Source organism: Heptranchias perlo, unplaced genomic scaffold, assembly GCF_035084215.1.
Source record: "Heptranchias perlo isolate sHepPer1 unplaced genomic scaffold, sHepPer1.hap1 HAP1_SCAFFOLD_70, whole genome shotgun sequence".
Lineage (NCBI taxonomy): Eukaryota > Metazoa > Chordata > Chondrichthyes > Hexanchiformes > Hexanchidae > Heptranchias > Heptranchias perlo.
In genome coordinates this window covers 2,060,161-2,084,854 of record NW_027139729.1, presented here as the reverse complement: position 1 = coordinate 2,084,854, position 24,694 = coordinate 2,060,161, and the positions used below count along the sequence as shown (strand labels likewise).

At 44.6% G+C, this 24,694-nt stretch overlaps 3 protein-coding genes across 3 annotated transcripts in view; 1 reads left to right on the top strand and 2 right to left on the bottom strand.

The window, feature by feature from the left end:
- The window catches only part of LOC137318386 (zinc finger protein 16-like), a 254,149-nt gene that overhangs the window by 137,620 nt on the left and 91,835 nt on the right, over positions 1–24,694 (bottom strand). The gene's annotated exons all lie outside the window — the stretch shown is intronic.
- The window catches only part of LOC137318362 (zinc finger protein 850-like), a gene marked incomplete at its 5' end in the record, with an annotated part of 98,777 nt that overhangs the window by 64,569 nt on the left and 9,514 nt on the right, over positions 1–24,694 (top strand). The window lies entirely within an intron of this gene.
- On the bottom strand, positions 15,835–16,654 carry LOC137318399 (histone H2A-like). Its single transcript, XM_067981302.1, has one exon. The coding sequence runs from the start codon at positions 16,652–16,654 to the stop codon at positions 16,265–16,267; it is 390 nt and encodes a 129-aa protein (XP_067837403.1). The 3' UTR covers positions 15,835–16,264.

Here is a 24,694-nt window from a genome sequence, read left to right as displayed (position 1 = left end):
GCAGCGGTTGGGTTGTGTCTGGATGTCACTAAATTGTTGTAAAACAGCCCAACACACCTGGTGTGCAGAAGCTGAGTGCTGCAGGACTGCAGTGGAGTCAGACACTGACACTTTGTAACGCTGGTTTTCATTTGTGGTTATTACAATGATTATTAACAGAGATTCAATTGATCAGTTTTGTATTTTCGACTTTACCTGTTCTTGAATTACAAGACATACTTTTTCTTCCTACAGTTAAATCCTTGAAGGACCCAGAATCAGTGTGATGTTTACTCCACCCGGGGCACAAAGAGCAGTCAGTGCAGCCAGCTCCTTCTCACACACAGTAGGTACCTTATCACTCACAGAGCACAGAGACACAGACAAGTCATCAGTCCCACAGTCTCAGACAGCAGAAATAGTCAGTCGCGCACTGATCCCAATCCAACAGTCAAAGAGAGCAGGAGAGAAAGACATAATTCCCATTTCACAATGACTCAGTATCGCTGACCGGCAGATAAATATTTCCCAGTCCAAAATCACACCCAGTATCAGATTGAAAGGCACGGTGTTAATCTCACATTCGTTCAGCCTTAGCTGCAAATTAAATACCAGGTAGAACTGACACATGGTACTGATCGATAGATACAGAATGAATCACAATAGTGTACTCCAAGATTCAAATTAAATACCAGCCCACAACTCACACACATTATGAGTTTAAAGATGCCATATTCATGACAATAGTGTACACTGAGATATAAATTAGATACCAGTTCAGATGTTACCCATATTTGACTCACATATGTCCAAAAACCTCATAGTGTCAGAATGAAATGTACAGTTTCAATTCCTTTACTGCAGGCTGAGGTACACATTAGATACCAGTCGAAAATTCTCATACAGTATCAGATTGAAAGACACTGTATCAATCCCATTATTGCAGACTGAGCTACACATCACATACCAGTCCAAAAATCTCAGTGTCAGGTTGAAAGATACACTATCAATCCCATTAGTGCAGATGGGGCTACACATTATATACCAGTCCAAAATTCGCATAAGGTATCGTACTGGAAGATACAATATCAATTCCTTTACTGCAGACAGAGGTTCACATTAGATACCTGTCCAAAAATCACATACAGTATCATACTGAAATATATAGTATCGATTTGATTAGTACAGACTGACCGACACGTTACATACCAGTACAAAAATCTCACAAAGTGTCAGACTGGAAGATACAGTATCAATTCCATTAGTGCAGACTGAACTATACCTTACAAACCAGTCTAAATATATTGCGCAGTGTCAGACTGAAAGGTACAGTATGAATTCCATTAGTGCAGACTGAGCTACACATTATATACCGTCCAAAATTCACATACATCATCATACTGAAACAGACAGTGTGAATCCTATTAGTGTAGACTCAGCTACACATCAGAAACCAGTCCAAAAATCTCTCGCAGTGTCTGACTGAAAGTTAGAGTGTCAATTCCATTAGTACAGTCTGAACCACACATTTCATACCAGTCGAAAAATCTCATAGTGTCAGACTGAAAGATACAATATCAATTCCACTAGCCCAGACTGAGCTACACAATAAATACCAGTCCAATAATTTCACAGTAAAAGATTGAAATGTACATTATCTTCACAGAGATTAAAATGTAATCCGACAACAAAACTCACACACGTTGTTTGATTAAAATAAAATCCGAAACTGTATCCATATTTACAAATTAATGCTAGATGAAAGATTTGCATACATTAATGACTTAAAGATACAGTTTGAAACACCATACTGTAGCCTGAAATAAGAATACAGAACGAATCCAGACTTGCACTTTGACCAGAGACTGAGTTACAGAATGAATCCAAACTGAGATAAAATACCAGAGACTGACAGTCAAAGAATGAATCCCACACTCACAGATAGCACCAGAGATTGACAGATACAGAATGAATCCCACACTCACACACATTCCCAGAGATTGACAGTCACAGAATGAATCCCACACTCACATACAGTACCAGAGACTGAGAGATACAGAATGAATCCCACACTCACAGACTGTACTGGAGACTGACGGATACAGAATGAATATCAAACTCACATACAGTACCACAGATTGACAGATACAGAATGAATCCCACACTCACAGACTGTACTGGAGACTGACGGATACAGAATGAATATCACACTCACATACAGTAACAGAGACTGACAGACAGAGAATTAATCCCACACTCACATGCAGTCTGACATCTACTGGCCATAAGTGAGAACTGTGACAGAGTGGAACAAATTCACATTATCTTTCGTCGTTCCAGATTCAGGACAATGTGTAATGTGAGGAAATAGTTTCTCTCTGTAACTTCTACTCTCGTACTTTTTCATATTTTGTCCGTGAAAAATTAGACAATTGATTCATAATAAAGTTTTTGTTTTGCTCATTCGAAAGTTGCCCCATTGTGTTTCACTCTACATAACGAGGGGGCACAGATTTAAGGTGAGAGGGGAGAGATACAAAAGGGTCCAGAGGTGCAATTTTTTCACTCAAAGGGTGGTGAGTGTCTGGAACGAGCTGCCAGAGGCAGTAGTAGAGGCGGGTACAATGTTGTCTTTTAAAAAGCATTTGGACAGTTACATGGGTAAGATGGGTATAGAGGGATATGGGCCAAGTGCAGGCAATTGGGACTAGCTTAGTGGTATAAACTGGGCGACATGGACATGTTGGGCCGAAGGGCCTGTTTCCATGTTGTAACTTCTATGATTCTATGATTGCACAAGATTTCTGTCTGATTTCTCAGGACTCGATTTATATTAATTCAAATAAACCGAACTGAAACACAAATAAAAACTGAGGGCAAATCTGCAAGTTTCAACGGCGACCGTCAAAAGTGAAAGGGATAAAATATAGAAAAAATTAAAACCGAAAATGCTGGAAAGACTCAGCAGGTATGGCAGCATCTGTGGAGAAGGGAAGCTCGGGTTAACGGTTCAGGACTATGACCCTTCTATAGATCAGAAAGGTTAATCCGACATAATTGAAATATGTTCACAGGCTCCTGCAAAAGGGGAACTACGCTGAACGTGTGGGTGCCGGAGCCCCGGTCTATCTGGCTGCTGTGCTCGAGTATCTGACGGCTGAAATCCTCGAGCTGGCCGGCAACGCGGCCCGGGACAACAAGAAGACCCGCATCATCCCCAGACACCTGCAGCTGGCCATCCGCAACGACGAGGAGCTCAACAAGCTGCTGGGACGGGTGACCATCGCTCAGGGCGGGGTGCTGCCTAATATCCAGGCCGTGCTGCTGCCGAAGAAAACCAGCAGTGTGAGTTCCAAGAGCAAGTAAAGCGGCCATGACTTAATCTGATAACCCAAAGGCTCTTTTCAGAGCCACCCACTGTATCTATGAAAGGGCTGGTCCCCACACGGGACCTGGGTTTGTCCATCCCGGTGCCTGAATCTATCCAGTCCCCACACAGGATCATTTTCCATCCATCCAGGTCCCTGAATCTATCCAGTCCCCACACAGGACCAGTCTCCATCCATCCCGGTGCCTGAATCTATCCAGTCCCCACACAGGACCAGTCTCCATCCATCCCGGTGCCTGAATCTATCCAGTCCCACACTGACCCAAGCACGGAAAGGTATCGGGTGCCTTCCACGCCGATTTATGTTCATTGAACTATTCGGCGCCAACTGTCAGCTGCAAATCTGAAAACCATAACTCCCTCTTCCAACGGTTCCGCAGCGGCACTGATTGATTCTGTTATGATGTGGAGATGCCGGTGATGGACTGGGGTTGACAATTGTAAACAATTTTACAACACCAAGTTATAGTCCAGCAATTTTATTTTAAATTCACAAGCTTTCGGAGACTTCCTCCTTCCTCAGGTAAATGTTTCAGGAGCTCCTTGAAGCCTACGCATTTATACATATAGAACAATACATGGTGTTTACAGACTGCCCCTGCAACTGCCCGTTGCCAAAGCAATCACCGTGTTCAGACAGAGAGGTGTCACCTGCAGAACCCCCGAATACACATTCAACAAAAAAACAAACAGGGAAAAAAAACAGAGAAAAAAAACAGAGAGAGGCAGAAACATCCGGAAGGCAGAGAGAGCCAGCAAATGACCCATTATATTAAAAACAGATAACATTTGTTCGCTGTTGGGGTAACGTGTAGCGTGACATGAACCCAAGATCCCGGTTGAGGGCGTCCTCATGGGTGCGGAACTTGGCTATCAATTTCTGCTCGACGATTTTGCGTTGTCGTGTGTCTCGAAGGCCGCCTTGGAGTACGCTTACTCGAAGGTCGGTGGATGAATGTCCATGACTGCTGAAGTGTTCCCCGACTGGGAGGGAACCCTCCTGTTTGGCGATTGTTGCGCGGTGTCCGTTCATCCGTTGTCGCAGCGTCTGCATGGTCTCGCCAATGTACCATGCTCTGGGGCATCCTTTCCTGCAATGTATGAGGTAGACAACATTGGCCGAGTCACAGGAGTATGAACCATGCACCTGGTGGGTGGTGTCCTCTCGTGTGATGGTGGTATCTGTGTCGATGATCTGGCATGTCTTGCAGAGGTTACCGTGGCAGGGTTGTGTGGCGTCGTGGACGCTGTTCTCTTGAAAGCGAGGTAATTTGCTGCGAACGATGGTTTGTTTGAGGTTGGGTGGCTGTTTAAAGGCGAGTAGTGGAGGTGTGGGGATGGCCATAGCGAGGTGTTTGTCCTCATTGATGACATGTTGAAGGCTGCGGAGAACATGGCGTAGTTTCTCCGCTCCGGGGAAGTACTGGACGACAAAGGGGATCTGGACGGCCTCAACCGGGATCTTGGGTTCATGTCACGCTACACGTTACCCCACCAGCGAACAAATGTTATCTGTTTTTAATATAATGGGTCATTTGCTGGCTCTCTCTGCCTTCCGGATGTTTCTGCCTCTCTCTGTTTTTTTTCTCTGTTTTTTTTCCCTGTTTGTTTTATTGTTGAATGTGTATTCGGGGGTTCTGCAGGTGACACCTCTCTGTCTGAACACGGTGATTGCCTTGGCAACGGGCAGTTGCAGGGGCAGTCTTAAACACCATGTATTGTTCTATATGTATAAATGCGTAGGCTTCAAGGAGCTCCTGAAACATTTACCTGAGGAAGGAGGAAGTCTCCGAAAGCTTGTGAATTTAAAATAAAATTGCTGGACTATAACTTGGTGTTGTAAAATTGTTTACAATTGATTCTGTTATGATAGTGATTGTATTGGAACTGTAGTGTGCCTCAATTATTGAATTTAAATTGTATTTTCCGCCTTTTTTTCGAGCAATCCTTGAATATTAAGCCGGAGTCTGTCAGGATTGTGTCTGAATTTGTATTTCGCATTTGATGCTGGTGAACATTTTATCAAGGACGGTAACTGATTCCTGGAGGCGGAGCTTGAAGTTGACGTCCGCTTGTCCGTCATTCTGAGCCAGTCTCCTCCCCTCCCGCACTTCATGCTCTGTCTGTCATTCAAACACTCCTCCCCGGCCTCTCCGATAATGTGCCTTTCTCAACCAGGTCGGGCGGGCTTTATAAATAGAGAAGAAAGGCGAGAGTTTTTCATTCAGCAGCGATCTGACTGAAGAATCATCATGTCTGGCAGAGGTAAAGGAGGAAAAGGACTGGGCAAAGGAGGAGCCAAGCGGCACCGTAAAGTGCTTCGTGATAACATCCAGGGGATCACCAAACCAGCCATCCGCCGCCTGGCTCGCCGTGGCGGTGTCAAGCGGATCTCGGGTCTGATCTACGAGGAAACCCGCGGGGTGCTGAAGGTTTTCCTGGAGAATGTGATCAGGGACGCGGTCACCTACACTGAACACGCCAAGCGCAAGACGGTCACTGCCATGGATGTGGTGTACGCTCTGAAACGGCAGGGCCGCACTCTCTATGGATTCGGCGGCTGAACGACTCGACCCTTTCAAACCGAACACAAAACTAAGAGCCACCCACCGCCTCACAGAGAGAGCACTGACCTGGAAACTGGTGCGGGATATATGGGGCTCGGGAATAGTTTTATAATTAAGGAGTTTTCAGGAACACAATACGGTGACGTGGGATCGGCGGCGTGCTGCACCGGTTACTGAGAGGAACATTTCCCTTAATGAGTGCACTGAATTGTCCAGGGAACGTTACAAGTGAGTTTACCCGTACCTGCATTTCCCCCCTCAGTGAAATGCTCCTTCACTCCATTCGCTCTGTTTTGGTTCTGTTTCTCAGTCAGATGTTGTGATGTGGGACCGGGGATTTCCATGGGAGAACAGGTTAAGCTGAGCCGCTGTGATAAGGGGCCAGCTTGTGATATGGATTTTCCCTCTGACGGTTGTTTCTGACACTGATCCTGAGAGGGTTTGTGAAATTGAACCGTTTGAGCTCAGTCATTGGGGACCTGGAATTACCACAGGCCCAACTCTCAAAGCCCGCTCCAAACTGAGGCTACTTCTCATTGGTTGCTTTGCTTGAAAACTAATTTCCTTAACCAATCGGAGAGACGTCAATACGAAAACAGAGCAAATTATTGGCCAGAATTGACCGATTTTTTAAAATATGAAAAAGGCCGCCAATTTCAGTGTATGAAATCAGTGAATTACTCGGACATGTCGTTTTCAGACAAAGACTTAAAATCTCTTTGTAATAATGTTATTCCGTATTACACGTCCCAGATTCCTAGCGCTGTTTTAAAAACACATTGTCGATAACTTGCGGAATAAAACCCCATTCTGATTGCTGATATGGACAAATTTCACTTCTACCTGTAAAAATAACAAATTACAGGTTATCGATTGATTCCGTTGCAGGGACTGAACAGGAGCCGTGTGTCCTGAAAACGGAATCATTGACGAAGCCTGAAAATGAGCCTATTTTCTCCAAGACGTTCATTCTGGATTGTTACACTGCGGGGAACGTGCTGCTAATATGCGGGATATTAATATCAGTAATTAATTATTTCAGAGATTGGCTCCGCAGTGAGAAAGAGGAAGGAACTGAATTCTGATTCTTAGCCCTGAAAGTGATTGTTTACGGGAAAACCGGGTGCGGTGTAAATCTGAATGAGAGCAAGAGCAAAGCAAAAGGGGAATTGAACGGACCCCGGACCCGTGTTCACTTTATTGGGTAGTAAATTCTACAGAGACAAACATTAAAATGGGGCAGTTTCACTGACTTTATTTCAATTTCCCCAATAGATTCAAAGGATGAAGACCGAGTAAAGCAGCAATTCTGAATCTGTCAGTCTCTGGTCCTGTGTGTGAGTGTGGGATTCATTCTGTATCTGTCAGTCTCTGGTACTGTGTGTGAGTGTGGGATTCATTCTGTATCTGTCAGTTTCTGGTACTGTGTGTGAGTGTGGGATTCATTCTGTATCTGTCAGTCTCTGGAACTGTATCTGAGTGAGTGACTCATTCTGTATCTGTCAGGTTCTGTTACATATGTGAGTGTGGGAATGATTCTGTATCACTGTCTCTGGAACTGTGTGTGAGTGTGGGAATGATTCTGTATCACTGTCTCTGGAACTGTGTGTGAATGTGGGAATGATTCTGTATCACTGTCTCTGGAACTGTGTGTGAGTGTGGGAATGATTCTGTATCACTGTCTCTGGAACTGTGTGTGAGTGTGGGAATGATTCTGTATCACTGTCTCTGGAACTGTGTGTGAGTGTGGGAATGATTCTGTATCACTGTCTCTGGAACTGTGTGTGAGTGTGGGAATGATTCTGTAACCGTCACTCGCTGATACTATATGTAAGTGAGGCTTTGTATCTGTCAGTCACTGGTCCTGTTTGTGACTGTGGGATTGATTCTGTATATCTTAGTCTCTGGTAATTTATGTGAGTGTGAGAATAATTCTGCATCTCTCAGTCACTGGTTCTGTTGGAAGTGTGGGATTCATTCTGTATCTCTCAGTCTCTGGTACTGCGTGTGAGTGTGGGATTCATTCTTTATCTGTCAGTCTCTGGTACTGTGTGTGAGTGTGGGATTCATTCAGTATCTGTCACTGTCTGGTACAGTCTGTGAGTGTGGGATTCATTCTGTATTTGTCAGTCTCTGGTCCTGTATATGAGTGAGGGTTTCATTCAGTATCTGTCAGTCTCTGGTACTGTATGTGAGTGTGGGATTCATTCTGTATCTGTCACTCTCTAGTACAATATGAGAATCTGGGATTGATTGGGGATCTGTCAGTCTCTGGAACAGTGGACAAGTCAGGATTAATTCCTTGTCTGTATTTTAATTGGAACTCAGTTTGCAGTTTGGTGTTTGAAACTCTATCTTTTATATATAAACCTATAAATAGTTTTCCCCTTAGAAGTTAATTTTGTAAATATTGTGCACATTAGAATTTCTTGCTCCAGGTTTTAATGAGAAAAGCTGTGTGCCCTTTTTACCGATATTAAACACAGCGAACACTAATGGAATTGATACTGGATCTCAGTCTCACACTATGAGATTTTTGGATTGCTGTGTAATGTGAAGCTCAGTCTGTGCTAATGGAATTGATACTGTATCTTTCAGTCCAATACTGTGAGAGATTTTTGGATTGCTGTGTAATGTGTAGCTCAGTCTGCACTAATGCATTTGATACTGTGTCTTTCAGGGTGTCACTGTACGAGACTTTAGCACTTCTATGTAATGTGTTGCTCTGGGTCTAATCGAATTGAAATTGTAACTTTCAGTTTCATAAAATGTGTGAGTCCTGAACTGGTATCTGATTTTGTTTCTCAGGTTATAATATCTTTCAGCATCTCTCACTCTGATACTGTGTGTGAGTTTTGGACTTGTCTGTAATTTGTATCTCACGTTACAGAATTGGGATGGATACTGATACTGCATCTTTTGCTCGTTATTTGAGATGAATCTTGGGTTACATTATTGGGGCTAATGTTCCATCTTTCAATCGGGCACCGTGTGTCAGTTCTATCAGTTATTCAATTTCTAGCTTTGGCTGCACTATTGTGAAATTGACACAGTGCCTTTCAATCTGATGGTGGTGTGATATTGGACTGGGATTTATGGATCGACCTGGCAGTTCTACTGAGTTGGGGTGAAATGTAAACAATATGTGCCTCTCCTCCGACTGTTCAATTGAAAGTGTGTCTGTGGTACTTGGGATCAGTGTGGGACTGACGACTTCTACTGTCTGAGACTGAGGAACTGATGACCTGTCTGTGTCTCTGTGTTCTGTGAGTGATAATGTACCGACTGTTCCTTGTGCCTCGAGTGGAGGAAACATGACATTTATTCTGGGTTCTTCAAGGTTTTGCCTGTAAAAAGAAAAAGTATGTCTTGTAACTCAAGAACAGGTGAGGTAGAAAATACAAAAGTGATCAATTTAATATCTCTGTTAATAATCATTATGAAACCAAGCCGTATAAACAGTGTCAGTATCTGACTCCACTGCACTGCTGCAGCACTCAGCTTCTGCACACCAGGTGTGTTGGGCTGTTTTACAACAATTTAGTGACATCCAGACACAACCCAACCCCTCCACTGGTCCATGAATGGGACGACCCGATGGGGCAGGGACCGTTGTACAGGTCAAATTTCTAATCCCCTCTCCCAGGGGACGAACCGTTCCATCGAAACTGAACAGCCGCTATTTAAAATGTGTCCTTCACAATTATCACCTGATGCCTGCAATAGATGCTCTTTCGATAACTCCCCACATCCTCACTGTCCGACTCTGTTTCCACTCTTCACTGTGCAACAAACAGGTTGAGACTGGAACTAAACCATGACCATTCACCACTGATTTGGGGAGAGAAAGCAGCAATGATTTTAAACAGCAGGTTCTTCCCATTCAGTCTCCCTTACCCTGGACACACCCTGTGCACACACAGCCCGAGAATGACCTCTCCCTTCCCCCGCTCACTCCATGTTCCGGGACCAGTTCCTGATCCACTCCGCCTCTTACAAACAGCCCCCGGACTCCCCCTGACCTTCCCCCGGACTCAATGCCGATCTCTGAGCCCATCTGCGGACACGGTCCCGAAGCGATGAGCTGCTGTAACGAGGCTGCTCTTTGCTCCCTTCCCCCGGGGGCCGTGATCTCTCCATTCCCGGCTGTTTTAAACCATCTTCTTCCGCTCACTGAGGGAATGGCGCCCACAGGCCGAGCTGGGGGAGGGGAGCGCGCATGCGCTCTTCTGCTCACCAACGACCAGCGCTGGGGGCGGGGCTGAGTCACGCATGCGCAGATATCTGGTTTAATTCCCAATACAAAAATCGATGGAAACTTTCCCCAATTGGAATTTTTCAGAGTCTGAGCAAAGGAAGTGGGTCTGGGGGAAAGGTCAGAGGGAATGGGGTCCACAGGCAGTGCAGGAACAGGCACCAGAATGGAAAACAGATGGGATTCCACCAGTGCCTAACGCTGGAATCCAGACTGACTTTACAATCTCTAACTATTAAACTAGATGTTTCCATCCCTGCTGTTTCTCTCGGTATCATTTGATGGTGAAGGGGCTTTCATAGATAAAGTGAGCGGTTGTGAAATGAGCCAATGGGTTCTGATCATTCTTGGCCCCTTCACTGATAAAGCAACGCGTGAGGAAGAAACTGGAGGGAGGATTTCTCAAACCAATCCTGGAGAAACAGGGGAGGAAAGTGGGAGTCGGTGTATTTGCTGGGACCGAGTAGGATTAATATCTGACAGCAACAGACCCAATTTATTTCAATCGGAGTGAAACTCTTGGTCACTGAGAGTAAGACCGAACGGCCCTGAGCTGCAAGATTGCTGAGGGTACAACACACAAGAGAGGGTTAAATTTGTTACACTGTCCCTGAGAGTGGGATTAATAATGTGTCTGCCTCTGAAATAATATCAGTGAGAGATGAGATTGCATCTTCTGTCACTCTTCTGTGGAATAAAAATTGGAATGGAATATTTCACTGTTTGTTACTGGGTGAAAACGGGAAATTACAGGTCAGTTTCTCTCTCTCTCTCTTGTTCAGTATATGAAGGCGGGATACTGTTACTGAGCGTGAAACGGACATACTGATAGGAAGCGTAAGGCTGACAATATGCCTGTCTCTCTCTGTCTCTCTCTCTCCAGCGCTGAACTTGAAGATGGAATACAATTAACTGAGCGTGAAACAGACACACTGGTGGGAAGTTTGAGACTGATATTTTGTCTGTCTGTCTTTCTCTCTCTCCAGTGCTGCACATGAAGACGGGATACTGTTACTGACCGTTATATGGACAGACTGATAGAAAGGGAAAGACTGATTCTGTGTCTGTGAACAGACTTCCGGTGCTGTTGGTGAGACGGTCACTGTCGTTTTATTACGTATAAACCGGATTGACGGTGCATTTAGCAGTCTCCAGTCCAGGAAGGAAAGGTGGAGTGAAACAGCCTGTTATTGTTTAGCTGGACTGCCTGTTAGTGTTGAATTTATTCAGTAACCAGCCGTCTCTGGGTGTTGAGATTGGGATTCATATGACACCTGTTACGATTGTCTGTCAGTCAGTTTAGGAGGAGAGAGAAACACAGAGAGACTGGAGGAGCCCAGAGCGGATAATTTTTATTTTTAACTGAACCAAATATATTTCTGTGTGCGAACAATATAATCCTGTAAAACCAGATATGGATCATCACATCCAAAGCTGTGATTGGCTCCTGCCCCTGAATCTGGGGACCAGACACTGTGAGGAGCGCCGGCCTCAGAGTGTTTAACAGTTACCGAGCTGGGAAACTACAACTAACCCCCGAGAATCTGCAGCACAGGCCGAGCGGGGAGGAAAGCCTATCCCTGGAATTGACAATCTGGCGAACAGTTTGTCCTGTGAATGTGAAGATGTGAACATTGTTTCAGAGAGAGTGTGTTAAAGGGGCGGGCGGGTTAGATTAATGTCACTGTGTTTGTGTGGCCGGTCTCATCGCCGGATTTCCGAGATCCTTTTGAGTAAAATTTTAAAAAATCCCTGTCAAAGGATCGCTCTCCTCCTCTGCCGAGTTCCGAAGTGGAAATTTAAGGTAAAGTTTTAAATCAATTCAAGATTTCAGCCGAAAAACGGAGATCATGTCAGCGATCGGGTGAGAGAGCGCGATCAGTGCAGCAATGAAACGGGTTTAAATCGAAACTGGTGCTTTTAATTCCGGTGAAAGTTTTTCGACAGCAAACATACCGGTGTTAGAGATGGGAAGGGGCTAGTCTGGGACTCTGGAGTGCCCGATTTGAATTGGAATCGGGGAGTTTAAGAGGAGAGAGAAACACAGAGAGGCTGGAGGGGCCGGGAGCTGACAGCAGGATGTCTCCGCCCCGTCCGCTCTGTGCCTTTAAGTTGCTCTGTGCCGCCGTCACTCGTTTCATTTCTGACCCAGCTCTGACTGTCAGAGAGATTTTCGACAGAGTCCCGGACATGACAGACACTGCAGCCGCCGAAACGGCACCTCCTGCCGCCGCCGCCGCTCCACCCAAGGCTCCCAAGAAGAAGAAGGCGGTTCCCAGACCCAAGCCCACCGGTCCCCCGTTGGGAGAACAGATCCTCAAGATTGTGGGGGATTGCAAGGATCGCAAGGGGATATCCCTGGCCGCGATAAAGAAGGTTCTGGCTACCAAAGGCCTGGATGTGGAGAAGCTCCGGTCCCAGATCAAATTAAGTATCAAGAGAAATGTGGAAAAAGGCTCCCTGGTGCAGATCAAGGGCACGGGCGCCTCGGGCTCCTTCAGAGTCGCTAAGAAGGAAACCCAGGCAAAAGTGGTAAAGAAGGTGAAGAAACAAGTGACCAAGAAATCTCCCGGAAAGAAACCAGCGGCCAAAAAAACAGCCGTCAAGAAATTAACGGCCAAGAAACCAGCGGTCAAGAAATCGACCACGAAAAAGGCGGCGAAATCACCAATTAAGAAGAAAGCGGCGGCGAAGAAGCCCAAGACCCCCAAGACAGTGAAGGCGAAGGCGAAGTAGGTGGAAAAACCGAGGGCCAAGCCCAAGCCGAAGTCAGCAAAGCCTAAGAAAGCAGCGGGCAAAAAGAAGTAAAAATATCAAGTGCAACTTGTGACCATCTGAACCCAACGGCTCTTCTCAGAGCCACCCACGTCTCTCAGAAAAGAGCTGATCCCGGAATCAGATGATTCCTGTCCCGGGGCCGGGCTCAGATTTCAGATAGAAATCATTTCAAATAAACCCAGGGTCCCGGTGACTCGCTGACATTCGCTATTCCCGCCACACCCCCACTGTCTGAAATAAAATAGAGAGAATGGGATGTCCGGGCCGGGCCTCACTGGAACTGGCGTGTGTTCGGCTCCAGTCCCAGTTCATTTTTTCTCACAGATTCAGGGCGAGAGTCCGTGACAGGGTAACACTGGCGGAGATCCGCCGCTATCACAGTTCAAACCCCAACACATGAGATTCTTCAAATCAGCTGGAATGAAGTGTTTGTAAACTGCTGAACCCGTCTGGGAGGGGATGTGTGGGGAGATCGAATCGGGTCTGGGACTGAAATGGAAGGAGGCGGGTTGACTTGTTGGAGAAGGGACTGTATTTAGGCAGGAATATTACTGACTGTTAATTGTAACGGGGCTTATTTAAAAGCTCCGGGTTTCTGTGAATCCTTGAATATGAAGCCCGAGTCTGTCAGGGTTTGTGCGGAGCGCTGTGTTTCGGTTCTATTATCGATAAACGGTTTGAAATTGGCGGGTGGAGAAAGCTGGAGGTGGAGCTGGAAGATCAGAGGCCGCTCTCCGCTCTGTCCGTCACTCTGACTCTCTTCTCCCCTCCCTGTTTCATATCTCACTCTGTCTCCTCCCCTCTCTGTTTAATATCTCACTCTGTCTCCTCCCCTCCCCGTTCAATATCTCACTCTGTCTCCTCCCCTCCCTGTTTAATATCTCATTCTGTCTCCTCCACTCCCTCTCTCACCCTGTGTCTGTTTCAGTCAGGTCGGGGCAGGCTGCATAAAAATGGAAGCAGCATAAGTTTGTTATTCATTCAGCAGCGATTTGAGTGAAGAATCATCATGTCTGGCAGAGGTAAAGGAGGCAAAGGACTGGGCAAAGGCGGAGCAAAGCGCCACCGTAAAGTGCTTCGTGATAACATCCAGGGGATCACCAAACCAGCCATCCGCCGCCTGGCTCGCCGTGGCGGTGTCAAGCGGATCTCGGGTCTGATCTACGAGGAAACCCGCGGGGTGCTGAAGGTTTTCCTGGAGAATGTGATCAGGGACGCGGTCACCTACACTGAACACGCCAAGCGCAAGACGGTCACTGCCATGGATGTGGTGTACGCTCTGAAACGGCAGGGCCGCACTCTCTATGGATTCGGCGGCTGAACGACTCGACCCTTTCTGACCAAACACAAAACAAAGGCTCTTCTAAGAGCCACCCACCGCCTCACAGAGAGAGCACTGACCTGGGGAACGGGGAGAGGAATGATCTCGGGATGGGGAATCAGTTTCTGATATTTAATTATTATGGGGAGATTCCCCAACACTCGGGACAGGGAGATCAGAAACAACGGCCGGGGTTCTCGGCCATCCCGAGAGAAGGAGCGGAATTCCCGGTTTCACGGTATAAATGAACAGGCGGTGATACAGAGTCTTTCCCCAGACATTACATTCTCCGCTCAGAGTAAAATCCCGCCTCACTCCCTCTCCCGCTGTATCCTCTCTGCTCGGTCTTTATTTCCTGCCCTCATTCAATTATCAGTTCGATGTGAAGTTTCTGTTTGAGGAGCGGTTCACCGGGCCGGAACTGGCGGGATTTTTGAAATTGAAGCTGGACTTTGTCACGTTCCGGAAAGCAATGACCGGGGCTTTATTCCCGCCCGTTTACAGACAGATCAGAGAATGAACCGGAATGTGAAACAGCCTGAGGTTTGAGCTGAGGAGTGGGAAATAATGGAGATTATAAAGAGAGGGATTCTTAAATTGCTGGAGGGAAATGAGATTTTCTTGAAACTGTTATTTGATGCTCTGAAATTGGCGGGCTTTTTGAAATTGAAGATTAATTTCAGCTCAGCCAATTGGGGCCCAATATCTCCAGCCGTTTCGGTCTGACTGACTGAGCTCGGTTCAATCATCGTCCAGGGGCGATCCCTCCCTGACTGGGTGTGGGACTGAAGCCAATCAGAGGCCAGGGGCGGATCCCCTTAGACCCTTTATAAGGCGGCCCCAGAGCGCAGTCCGTATTAACAGTCTTTGTGTATCAGGTTGTGTTGAGATCTGTTCAGAAAATGGCCAGGACCAAGCAGACAGCGCGTAAATCGACCGGCGGGAAAGCTCCTCGCAAACAGTTGGCGACCAAAGCGGCGAGGAAGAGCGCTCCAGCCACGGGCGGAGTGAAGAAGCCTCATCGCTACAGACCCGGCACTGTGGCTCTGAGGGAGATCCGCCGCTACCAGAAATCCACCGAGCTGCTGATCCGCAAACTGCCCTTCCAGCGCCTGGTGCGAGAGATCGCTCAGGACTTCAAGACAGACCTGCGCTTCCAGAGCTCGGCCGTCATGGCCCTGCAGGAGGCCAGCGAGGCTTACCTGGTGGGGCTGTTTGAGGACACCAACCTGTGCGCCATCCACGCCAAGCGAGTCACCATCATGCCCAAAGACATCCAGCTGGCCCGCCGCATCCGCGGGGAGCGCGCCTAAACCCGACCCGGCTTCAGCACCAAGTGCAACAAAGTCTCTTTTCAGAGCCACCAAATCGGCGATGGAAAGAGCTGTGATCTCCTGGGTTGAAATGGCATGTCCTTGAGAAATTTGCTTAAACGGGAAATGTATAAAGGGGAGGGAGCAGATGTCAGACGGACAGGGACAGAATAAATACCTCACTCACATCCAAACACAAATTTCACTCACATTCTTAATTCAGTAATCGCTGAAACAATAAACAGCACATCAGTCAGCATCTGTTGTACAAATCTGGGTAAAATAACAGACTGAACCAGTGTTGTCCGAGAATGGGACTGTCCATAATATTAAGCGTCCCTGGTATTTCTGTATCCCACCCGCCCAGTTGACAATTCTGACGGTTCCGGTATTTTGTCTCATTCACCAGACAAACTGCAAATTTCAATCTATTGGAGGTTGGCGACATCTGCGGTCCGGAAGCGAGTACTGCAACAGACCGATATGGATCATTAACAAGTTATTCAAGTTGTAACTTTAACAAGTTATTGCTAGTTTCTCGAATCGGAATCAAGTCCTTTTGAAGTTAATTCCTGAGCCCACAGACAGTGACCAGCCCTTTCACAGATACAGTGGGTGGCTCTGAAAAGAGCCTTTGTGTTATCAGATTAAATCTTGGCCGCTTTACTTGCTCTTGGAGCTCACAGTGCTGGTTTTCTTCGGCAGCAGTACGGCCTGGATATTAGGCAGCACCCCGCCCTGAGCGATGGTCACCCGTCCCAGCAGCTTGTTGAGCTCCTCGTCGTTGCGGATGGCCAGCTGCAGGTGTCTGGGGATGATGCGGGTCTTCTTGTTGTCCCGGGCCGCGTTGCCGGCCAGCTCGAGGATTTCAGCCGTCAGATACTCGAGCACAGCAGCCAGATAGACCGGGGCTCCGGCACCCACACGTTCAGCGTAGTTCCCCTTTCGCAGGAGCCTGTGAACACGGCCCACAGGGAACTGCAGTCCGGCCCGGGATGAGCGAGACTTGGCCTTGGCCCGAGCTTTACCGCCGGTTTTTCCTCTTCCAGACATTTCCACAATCTCACAAACACTTTCACAAAGAATGAAGAATGATTTCCGTATTTACCCTTCTTGTAGACTGAAAGGTCATCTGATTGGTTGTTCTTTAACACACCTCATTTGCCTATTTCATTAACCAATCAGATAGCTGGGAATCAGAAGAGGGCGGGATTTACCGGCCTCAATGGTCAGACCAGGAATTTTATGAATTTCAAAAAGCCCGCCAATTTCAGTGTAGTAAAGGACCGGATTTCGATCAATGTCGCCCTGAGCACAAGATTTTAAACCCGTTCTTTTTATCTTGTCTTATTCAGCGCTACCCGTCACCAATCGCCGGCGCTGTTTAAAATCTGCTTTAAATTATGGCTCATTCTATCATCGCTTTCAAACTGTACCGTTCGGGACTAAATCCCCATTCACAGCATTCCGTGAAGGGACACGTTTCAATTTAGTCTTTATAAAAGTGACACGTTATAGATTGGTCCCTTCTCACAGAGCCGGGAGCGTTTCTGTGAAAAGACGGACCCGGCCGGAGCTCTCATTCTGCCCCTATTCCGCTGTGTTTCTGCAAGGGGTGGGTTTGCTGTTAATATGAGGATTTTCACATCAGCGAGGAAACATTCGGAGATTGGATTCTTACATTTAAATGAAACACGAAGGGAGTGGGAGAGGATAGAATAGTAACGCTTTAAGAGCGAAGCAAAGGGGAAGAAGCGGATCAGTTTATCGGTCAGGGATTTCAACGGGGCAGTTACAGTATCACTTCACAATAAGATTGGAATAATATTACAGTATTAAAACAATCCTAAGTAAATATATAGGAAATGCAGCTCCTTCAGAGAGGTTGTGGGTGGCTCTTAAAAGAGCCGTTGTTTTTTTTCAGTACATTGTGGAGTTTTACTTGGAGCTGGTGTACTTGGTCACCGCCTTTGTCCCTTCCGACACGGCGTGCTTGGCCAGTTCCCCGGGCAGCAGCAGGCGCACGGCGGTCTGGATCTCCCGGGAGCTGATGGTGCGCCGTTTATTATAATGGGCCAGGCGGGAAGCCTCACCCGCGATGCGCTCGAAAATATCGTTCACAAAGGAGTTCATGATGCTCATGGCCTTGGAGGAGATGCCGGTGTCGGGGTGAACCTGCTTCATCACTTTGTAGACGTAGATGGAGTAACTCTCCTTCCTCGACTTTCTCCGCTTCTTGCCGCCCTTGGCTGGTGCTTTACTCAAGGTTTTCTTGGCGCCCTTCTTGGGAGCTGCTTTCTTGTCCTCAGGCATTTTCAAACTCAATTTCAGACCCAGAAATGACCCAAATCCGCTCCGAGCTCGGATTAAATAGGCAGCCCCACAGCCCTATGGTAATGAGGGATGGGGGAAGGCAATGATTGTGATTGGGTCATTGGGAGTGATGCAACGTCACCTTTTCCTTTCACTCTCTGATTGGTTTCTTCAGATATCCAATCGGATTTAATTCCTGCCACCAATCACAAACACGCTCACACTGCACATTGTCCGGTTTCAGCAATTTGTTCCGAACTGTTGCAGTTCTGCTTCCGGCCAGTAGATGTCCCCAAACCCCGGGTCATTGAAGTTGACAGATGAGAGAGGGACAGAAGATAAACTCATTCTTCACATTATATTGCACGGGTGGGATTTAGAAAAACTGGCAATGGAGACGAGCTCCAAGTACATTTTGTTAGACCAAACATCAGGTGTAATGTTGTGTTAAATTCTTGTAATTGATTTAGGGGGTATTGTCTATACTGAGGAAGACTGGGACAAAATAAACTTGCAGAACGGCCGTGTAAATGGCCATTGAATTTCAATATAGAAAGGTGTGAGATGGGGCATTTCGCTACGGGGAATAAGGAGGCCACATACTGCTTGGAAAATAAGAGTCTAAATGGGGTAGAGGAGCAATGTAAATCGTGTCCTGAGAAATCAGAGAGAAATACTGCGCAATGTACAGTGAAATATAATGGGGCAAATTCACAACTATGGAATGAGTGAAACAAAAACTTTATTATGAATCAATTGTCTTCATTTTTCATCGTCAAAAAGTGCAAAAATACGAGAGTAAACGTAACAGACAGAAACTTCCCTCACATTGCACATTGTCCTGTTTCTGTAACCATGACAGATCATGTGAATTTGTTCCCTCATTACAGTTGTCGCTTACCGCCAGCAGAGGTCAGTCTCTGATACTGTATATGAGACTGGGATTTATTCTGTATCTGTATCTCCGGTACTGTGTCCGAGAGTGGGGTTTATTCTGTATCTGTCAGTCTCCAGGTACTATGTATAAGTGTTGCGTTTATTCCGTACCTGTCAGTCTCTGGTACTGTCTGTGTGTGGCGGATACATTCTGTATCTGCCATTCTCTGCTACTTTATCTCAGTGTGGGATTTGTAATGTAATTCAATGTCTGTGACAATGTGCAAGTCTGGCTTCATTCTGTATTCTTATTTCAGTTTACAATATTGTATTGAAACTGTATCTTTAACACTTTAAAGTATATACAGTTCTTCATTGAGCATTTAATTTGTTAATATGGATACACTTTTTCGATTTTCTTTAATCAAACGACGTGTGTGAGTTTTGGAGTAGTATTACATCTTAATCTCTGAACTCTATTGTGAACGATAATATACCTTTCAATCTGTTCACGTTGAAATTACTGGACTAGTATGTCATGTATAGTTCAGTCTGCAATAATGGGATTAATTCTGTATCTGAGTCTGACACTATGAGATTTTTGGACTGGTATGTAATATGTAGCTCATCCTGCACGAAATGAATTGATACTGTATCTATCAGTCTGATACTGTATTAATTTTTTGGACTGGAATGCAATGTATAGCTCAGTCTGCACTAATGGAATTGATACTGAATCTTTCATTGTGATACTGTATGAGATTTTTGGACTGGTGAGTAACATACAGATCAGTCTGTGCTAATGGAATTGATATTGTATCTTTGAGTCTGATCGGGTCTGAGATTCTTGGACTGCTATATAATGTGTGGTTCAGTCTGCAGGAATTGAATTGATTCTGTATCTTTCAGTCTAATATTGTATGAGATTGTTGGACTGATATATAATGTTGAGCTCAGGCGGTGTGAATAGAATTAAATTATATCTTCCAGTATGATCATTTATGATTTTTGGACTCGTACGTAATGTATAGCTCAGTCTGTACCAATGGTATTGATAATGTTTATTTCAGTATAATACTGAGTATTGACCAATATATCTAACATGTAGCTCAGTCTGCACCAATAGAATTTATACTGTATCTTTCAATCTGACACTATGAGATCTTTGGACTGGTCGATAAAGTGTAACTCAGCCTGCAGTAATGTCATTGTGACATTCATTCTGTATCTGTTGTCTCCAGTACAGTCTGTGAGGGTGGGATTCATTCTGTATCTGTCAGTCTCTGGTACTGTGTGTGAGTGTGGGATTCATTCTGTATCTGTCAGTCCCTGGTACTGTATGTGAGTTTGGGATTCATTCTGTATCTGTCAGTCTCTGGTACTGTGTGTGAGTGTGGGATTCATTCTGTATCTGTCAGTCCCTGGTACTGTATGTGAGTTTGGGATTCATTCTGTATCTGTCAGTCTCTGGTACTGTGTGTGAGTGTGGGATTCATTCTGTATCTGTCAGTCCCTTGTACTGTATGTGAGTTTGGGATTCATTCTCTATCTGTCAGTCTCTGGTGCTGTGTGTAAGTGTGGGATTCATTCTGTATCTGTCAGTCTCTGGTACTGTGTGTGAGTGTGGGATTCATTCTGTTTCTGCAGGTCTCTGGTACAGTGTGTGAGTGTGGGATTCATTCTGTGTCTGTCAGTCTCTGTACTGATGTGGAGATGCCGGTGATGGACTGGGGTTGACAATTTTAAACAATTTTACAACACCAAGTTATAGTCCAACAATTTTATTTTTAATCCCACAAGCTTTCGGAGGCTTCCTCCTCCCTCCATTCACCTGTTGGACAATAACTTGGTGTTGTAAAAGTCTCTGTACTGTGTGTGAGTGTGGGATTCATTCTGTATCTGCAGGTCTCAGGTACTGTGTGTGAGTGTGGGATTCATTCTGTATCTGTCAGTCTCTGTACGGTGTGTGAGTGTGGGATTCATTCTTTATCTGCAGGTCTGAGGTACTGTGTGTGAGTATGGGATTCATTCTGTATCTGCCATTTTATGCTACATTATCTCAGTGTGGAATTCATTCTGTAATTCAGTGTCTGAGACAATGTGCAAGTCTGAATTCATTCTGTATTCTAATTTCAGTTTACAGTATCGGACTTGAAACTGTATCTTTAATACTTTAAATTATATATAGTTCTTCGTCTGGTGTTTAATTTATAAATATGGATACACTTTTCGATTTTCTTTCATCAAACATGTGTGAGTTTTGGAGTAGTATTACATCTTTATCATTCACGATAGAGTTCAGAAATTATGTACCTTTCAATCTGTTCACAGTGAAATTATTGGATTGGTATGTAATGTTTAGCTCAGTCTGCAATAATGGGATTAATTCTGTATCTCAATCTAATATTGTATGAGATTTTTGGACTGGTATGTAATATGTAGCTCAGCCTGCACGAAAGGAATTGATACTGTATCTATCAGTCTGACGCTGTATTGGATTTTTGGATAGGAATGTGATGTGCAGCTCAGTCTTCAATAATGGAAGTGATACTGAATCTTTCGATCTGATATTCTTTGTGATTTTTGGACTGGTGAGTAACATGGAGCTCAGTACGTGTTATGGAATTGATATTGTATCTTTGAGTCTGTAGGGTTTGAGATTCTTGGACTGCTATATAATGTGTGGCTCAGTCTGCACTAATGGAATTGATACTGTATCTTTCAGTCTAATACTTTATGGGATTTTCAGTCCGGTATGTAATGTACAGGTCAGGCAGTGCTAATAGAATTGATACTGTATCTTCCAGTCTGATCATTTATGAGGTTTTTGGACCAGTATGTAATGTGTAGCTCAGTCTGTTCCAATGGTATTGATAATGTTTATTTCAGTATAATACTCTGAGTATTTACTAATATATCTAAAATGTAGCTCAGTCTGCACTAATGGAATTTATACTGCATCTTTCAACCTGACACTATGATATCTTTGAACTGGTATGTAAAATGTAACTCGGTCTGCAGTAGTGTGATTGTGAGATTCATTCTGTGACTATCAGTTCCTCATACTCTTTGTGAGTGTGGGATTCAATCTGTATCTGTCAGCATCTGGTACTGGTTGTGAGTGAGGGATTCATTCTGCATCTGTCAGTCTCTGGTCCTGTGTGTGAGTGTGGGATTCATTCTGTATCTGTCAGTCTCTGGTACGGTATGTGAGTGAGGGATTCATTCTGTATCTGTCAATCTCTGGTGCTGTATGTGAGTGTGGGATTCATTCTGTATCTGTCAGTCTCTGGTACGGTATGTGAGTGAGGGATTCATTCTGTATCTGTCAATCTCTGGTGCTGTATGTGAGTGTGGGATTCATTCTGTATCTGTCAGTCTCAGGTATGGTGTGTGAGTGAGGGATTCATTCTGTAACTGTCAGTCTCTGGTACTGTGTGTGAGTGTGGGATTCATTCTGTATCTGCCATTCTCTGCTACATTATCTCAGTGTGGGATTCATTCTGTAATTCAGTATCTGAGACAATGTGCAAGTCTGAATTCATTCTGTATTCTTATTTCAGTTTACAGTAACGGATTTGAAACTGTATCTTTAATAATTTAAATTATATACAGCTCTTCGCCAAGTGTTTAATTTGTAAATATGGATACACTTTTCGATTTTCTTTAATCAAACATGTGTGAGTTTTGGAGTAGTATTACATCTTTATCATTCACAATAGAGTTCAGAGATTATGTACCTTTCAATCTGTTCACAGTGAAATTATTGGATTCGTATGTAATGTTTAGCTCAGTCTGCAATAATGGAATTAATTCTGTAACACAATCTAATATTGTATGAGATTTTTGGACTGGTATGTAATATGTAGCTCAGCCTGCACGAAAGGAATTGATACTGTATCTATCAGTCCGACGCTGTCTTGGATTTTTGGACAGGAATGTGATGTGTCGCTCAGTCTTCAATAATGGAAGTGATACTGAATCTTTCGATCTGATATTCTATGAGATTTTTGGACTGGTGTCTAACATGTAGCTCAGTACGTGTTATGGAATTGATATTGTATCTTTGAATCTGATAGGGTATGAGATTCTTGGACTGCTATATTATGTGTGGCTCAGTCTGCACTAATGGAATGATACTGTATCTTTCAGTCTAATATTGTGTTGGATTTTCAGTCTGGTATGTAATGTACAGGTCAGGCAGTGCCAATAGAATTGAAACTGTATCTTCCAGTCTGATCATTTGAGGTTTTTGGACCAGTATGTAATGTGTAGCTCAGTCAGAACCAATGGTATTGATAATGTTTATTTCAGTATAATACTATATGAGTATTAACTGATATATCTAATATGTAGCTCAGTCTGCACTAATGGAACTTGTACTGTATCTTTCAATCTGACACTATGATATCTTTGAACTGGTATGTAAAATGTGACTCAGTCTGCAGTAGTGTGCCTGTGAGATTCATTCTGTGACAGGCAGTTCCTGATACTCTGTGTGAGTGTGGGATTCATTCTGTATCTGTCAGCATCTGGTACTGGTTGTGAGTGAGGGATTCATTCTGTATCTGTCAGTCTCTGGTACTGTATGTGAGTGTTGGATTCATTCTATATCTGTCAGACCTTGGTACTGTATGCCCGTGTGGGATTCATTTTGTTTCTGTCATCTCTGGTACCATACTTGAGTGTGGGATTCACTCTGTGTCTGGCAACCTCTCGTACTGTATGTGAGTGTGGGATTCATTCTGTGTCTGTGTGTCTCTGTTCTGTATCTGAGTGTGAGATTCATTCTGTATCTGTCCATAATTATTCTCTCAGATTAGATTATGGTATTCAATACTGTTGCTTTAATATCTTAATGTTTAAGTAGTTTTTCTCATTATTTAATTGGTAAATACGGATACACTTTAGGATTTGATGCTGGAGGTTTTAATCAGATAATTTGTACGATTTTGGACTACTATTAAATCTGTATCTCTGTCAGTATTATTGTGAATGATAATATATCTTTCAACCTGACATGGTGACATTTTTGATTTGGTATATAATGTGTAGATCTGACTGCACTAAAGGAATTGATACTGCATCATTAAGTTTTATTTCATAAGATTTTTGGACTCGCGTATAATGTGTATCTCGGTCTATGCTAATAGAATTGATACTGTATCTTTAAATCTCATACTATGAGTTTATTATAAACTGGTATCTAATGTGTTTCTCAGGTTACACTGTCACAGCATTTCTCAATCTGATACTGTACATGAGTTTTGGACTTGCAATTTGTATTCGAATGGTACACAATTCGAATGGATACTTCATGTATTAAACTCACGTGTGTGTGTGAGAGAGTTTTGGGCTAGCATACAATCGGAATCTTGGGGTATCTGGGATCTAATTCATGGCTAAAGTTATCCTTTTTTGAAATTGACAATCTGAAAGCATGACTTTGGACTGGGATTTTTGTATCCACCTGTCAGCGGGACTGAGTGAGGGGGAAATGGAACAGTGTCTGCCTCACCTGCTCTGTTTGACTGTTGGATTGAAAATGTGTCTCTGGAGTTAGGGGGAAATGGAACAGCGTCTGCCACACCTGCTCTGTTTGACTGTTGGATTGAAAATGTGTCTCTGGAACTTGGGATCAGTGTGGGACTGACTACTTCTGCTGTCTGAGACTGTGGAACTGATGACCTGTCTGCGTCTCTGTGCTCTATGAGTGATAAAGTACTTACTGTGTGTGAGAAGGAGCTGGCTGCACTGTTCCTTTGCCTCGGATGGAGGAAACTTCACATTCATTCTGGCTCCTTCAAGGGTTTGACTGTAGAAAGAAACATATATCTTGTAACTCAAGAACAGGTGAGGTCGAAAATACAGAAGTGATCAGTTTAATATCTGTGAATAATTATT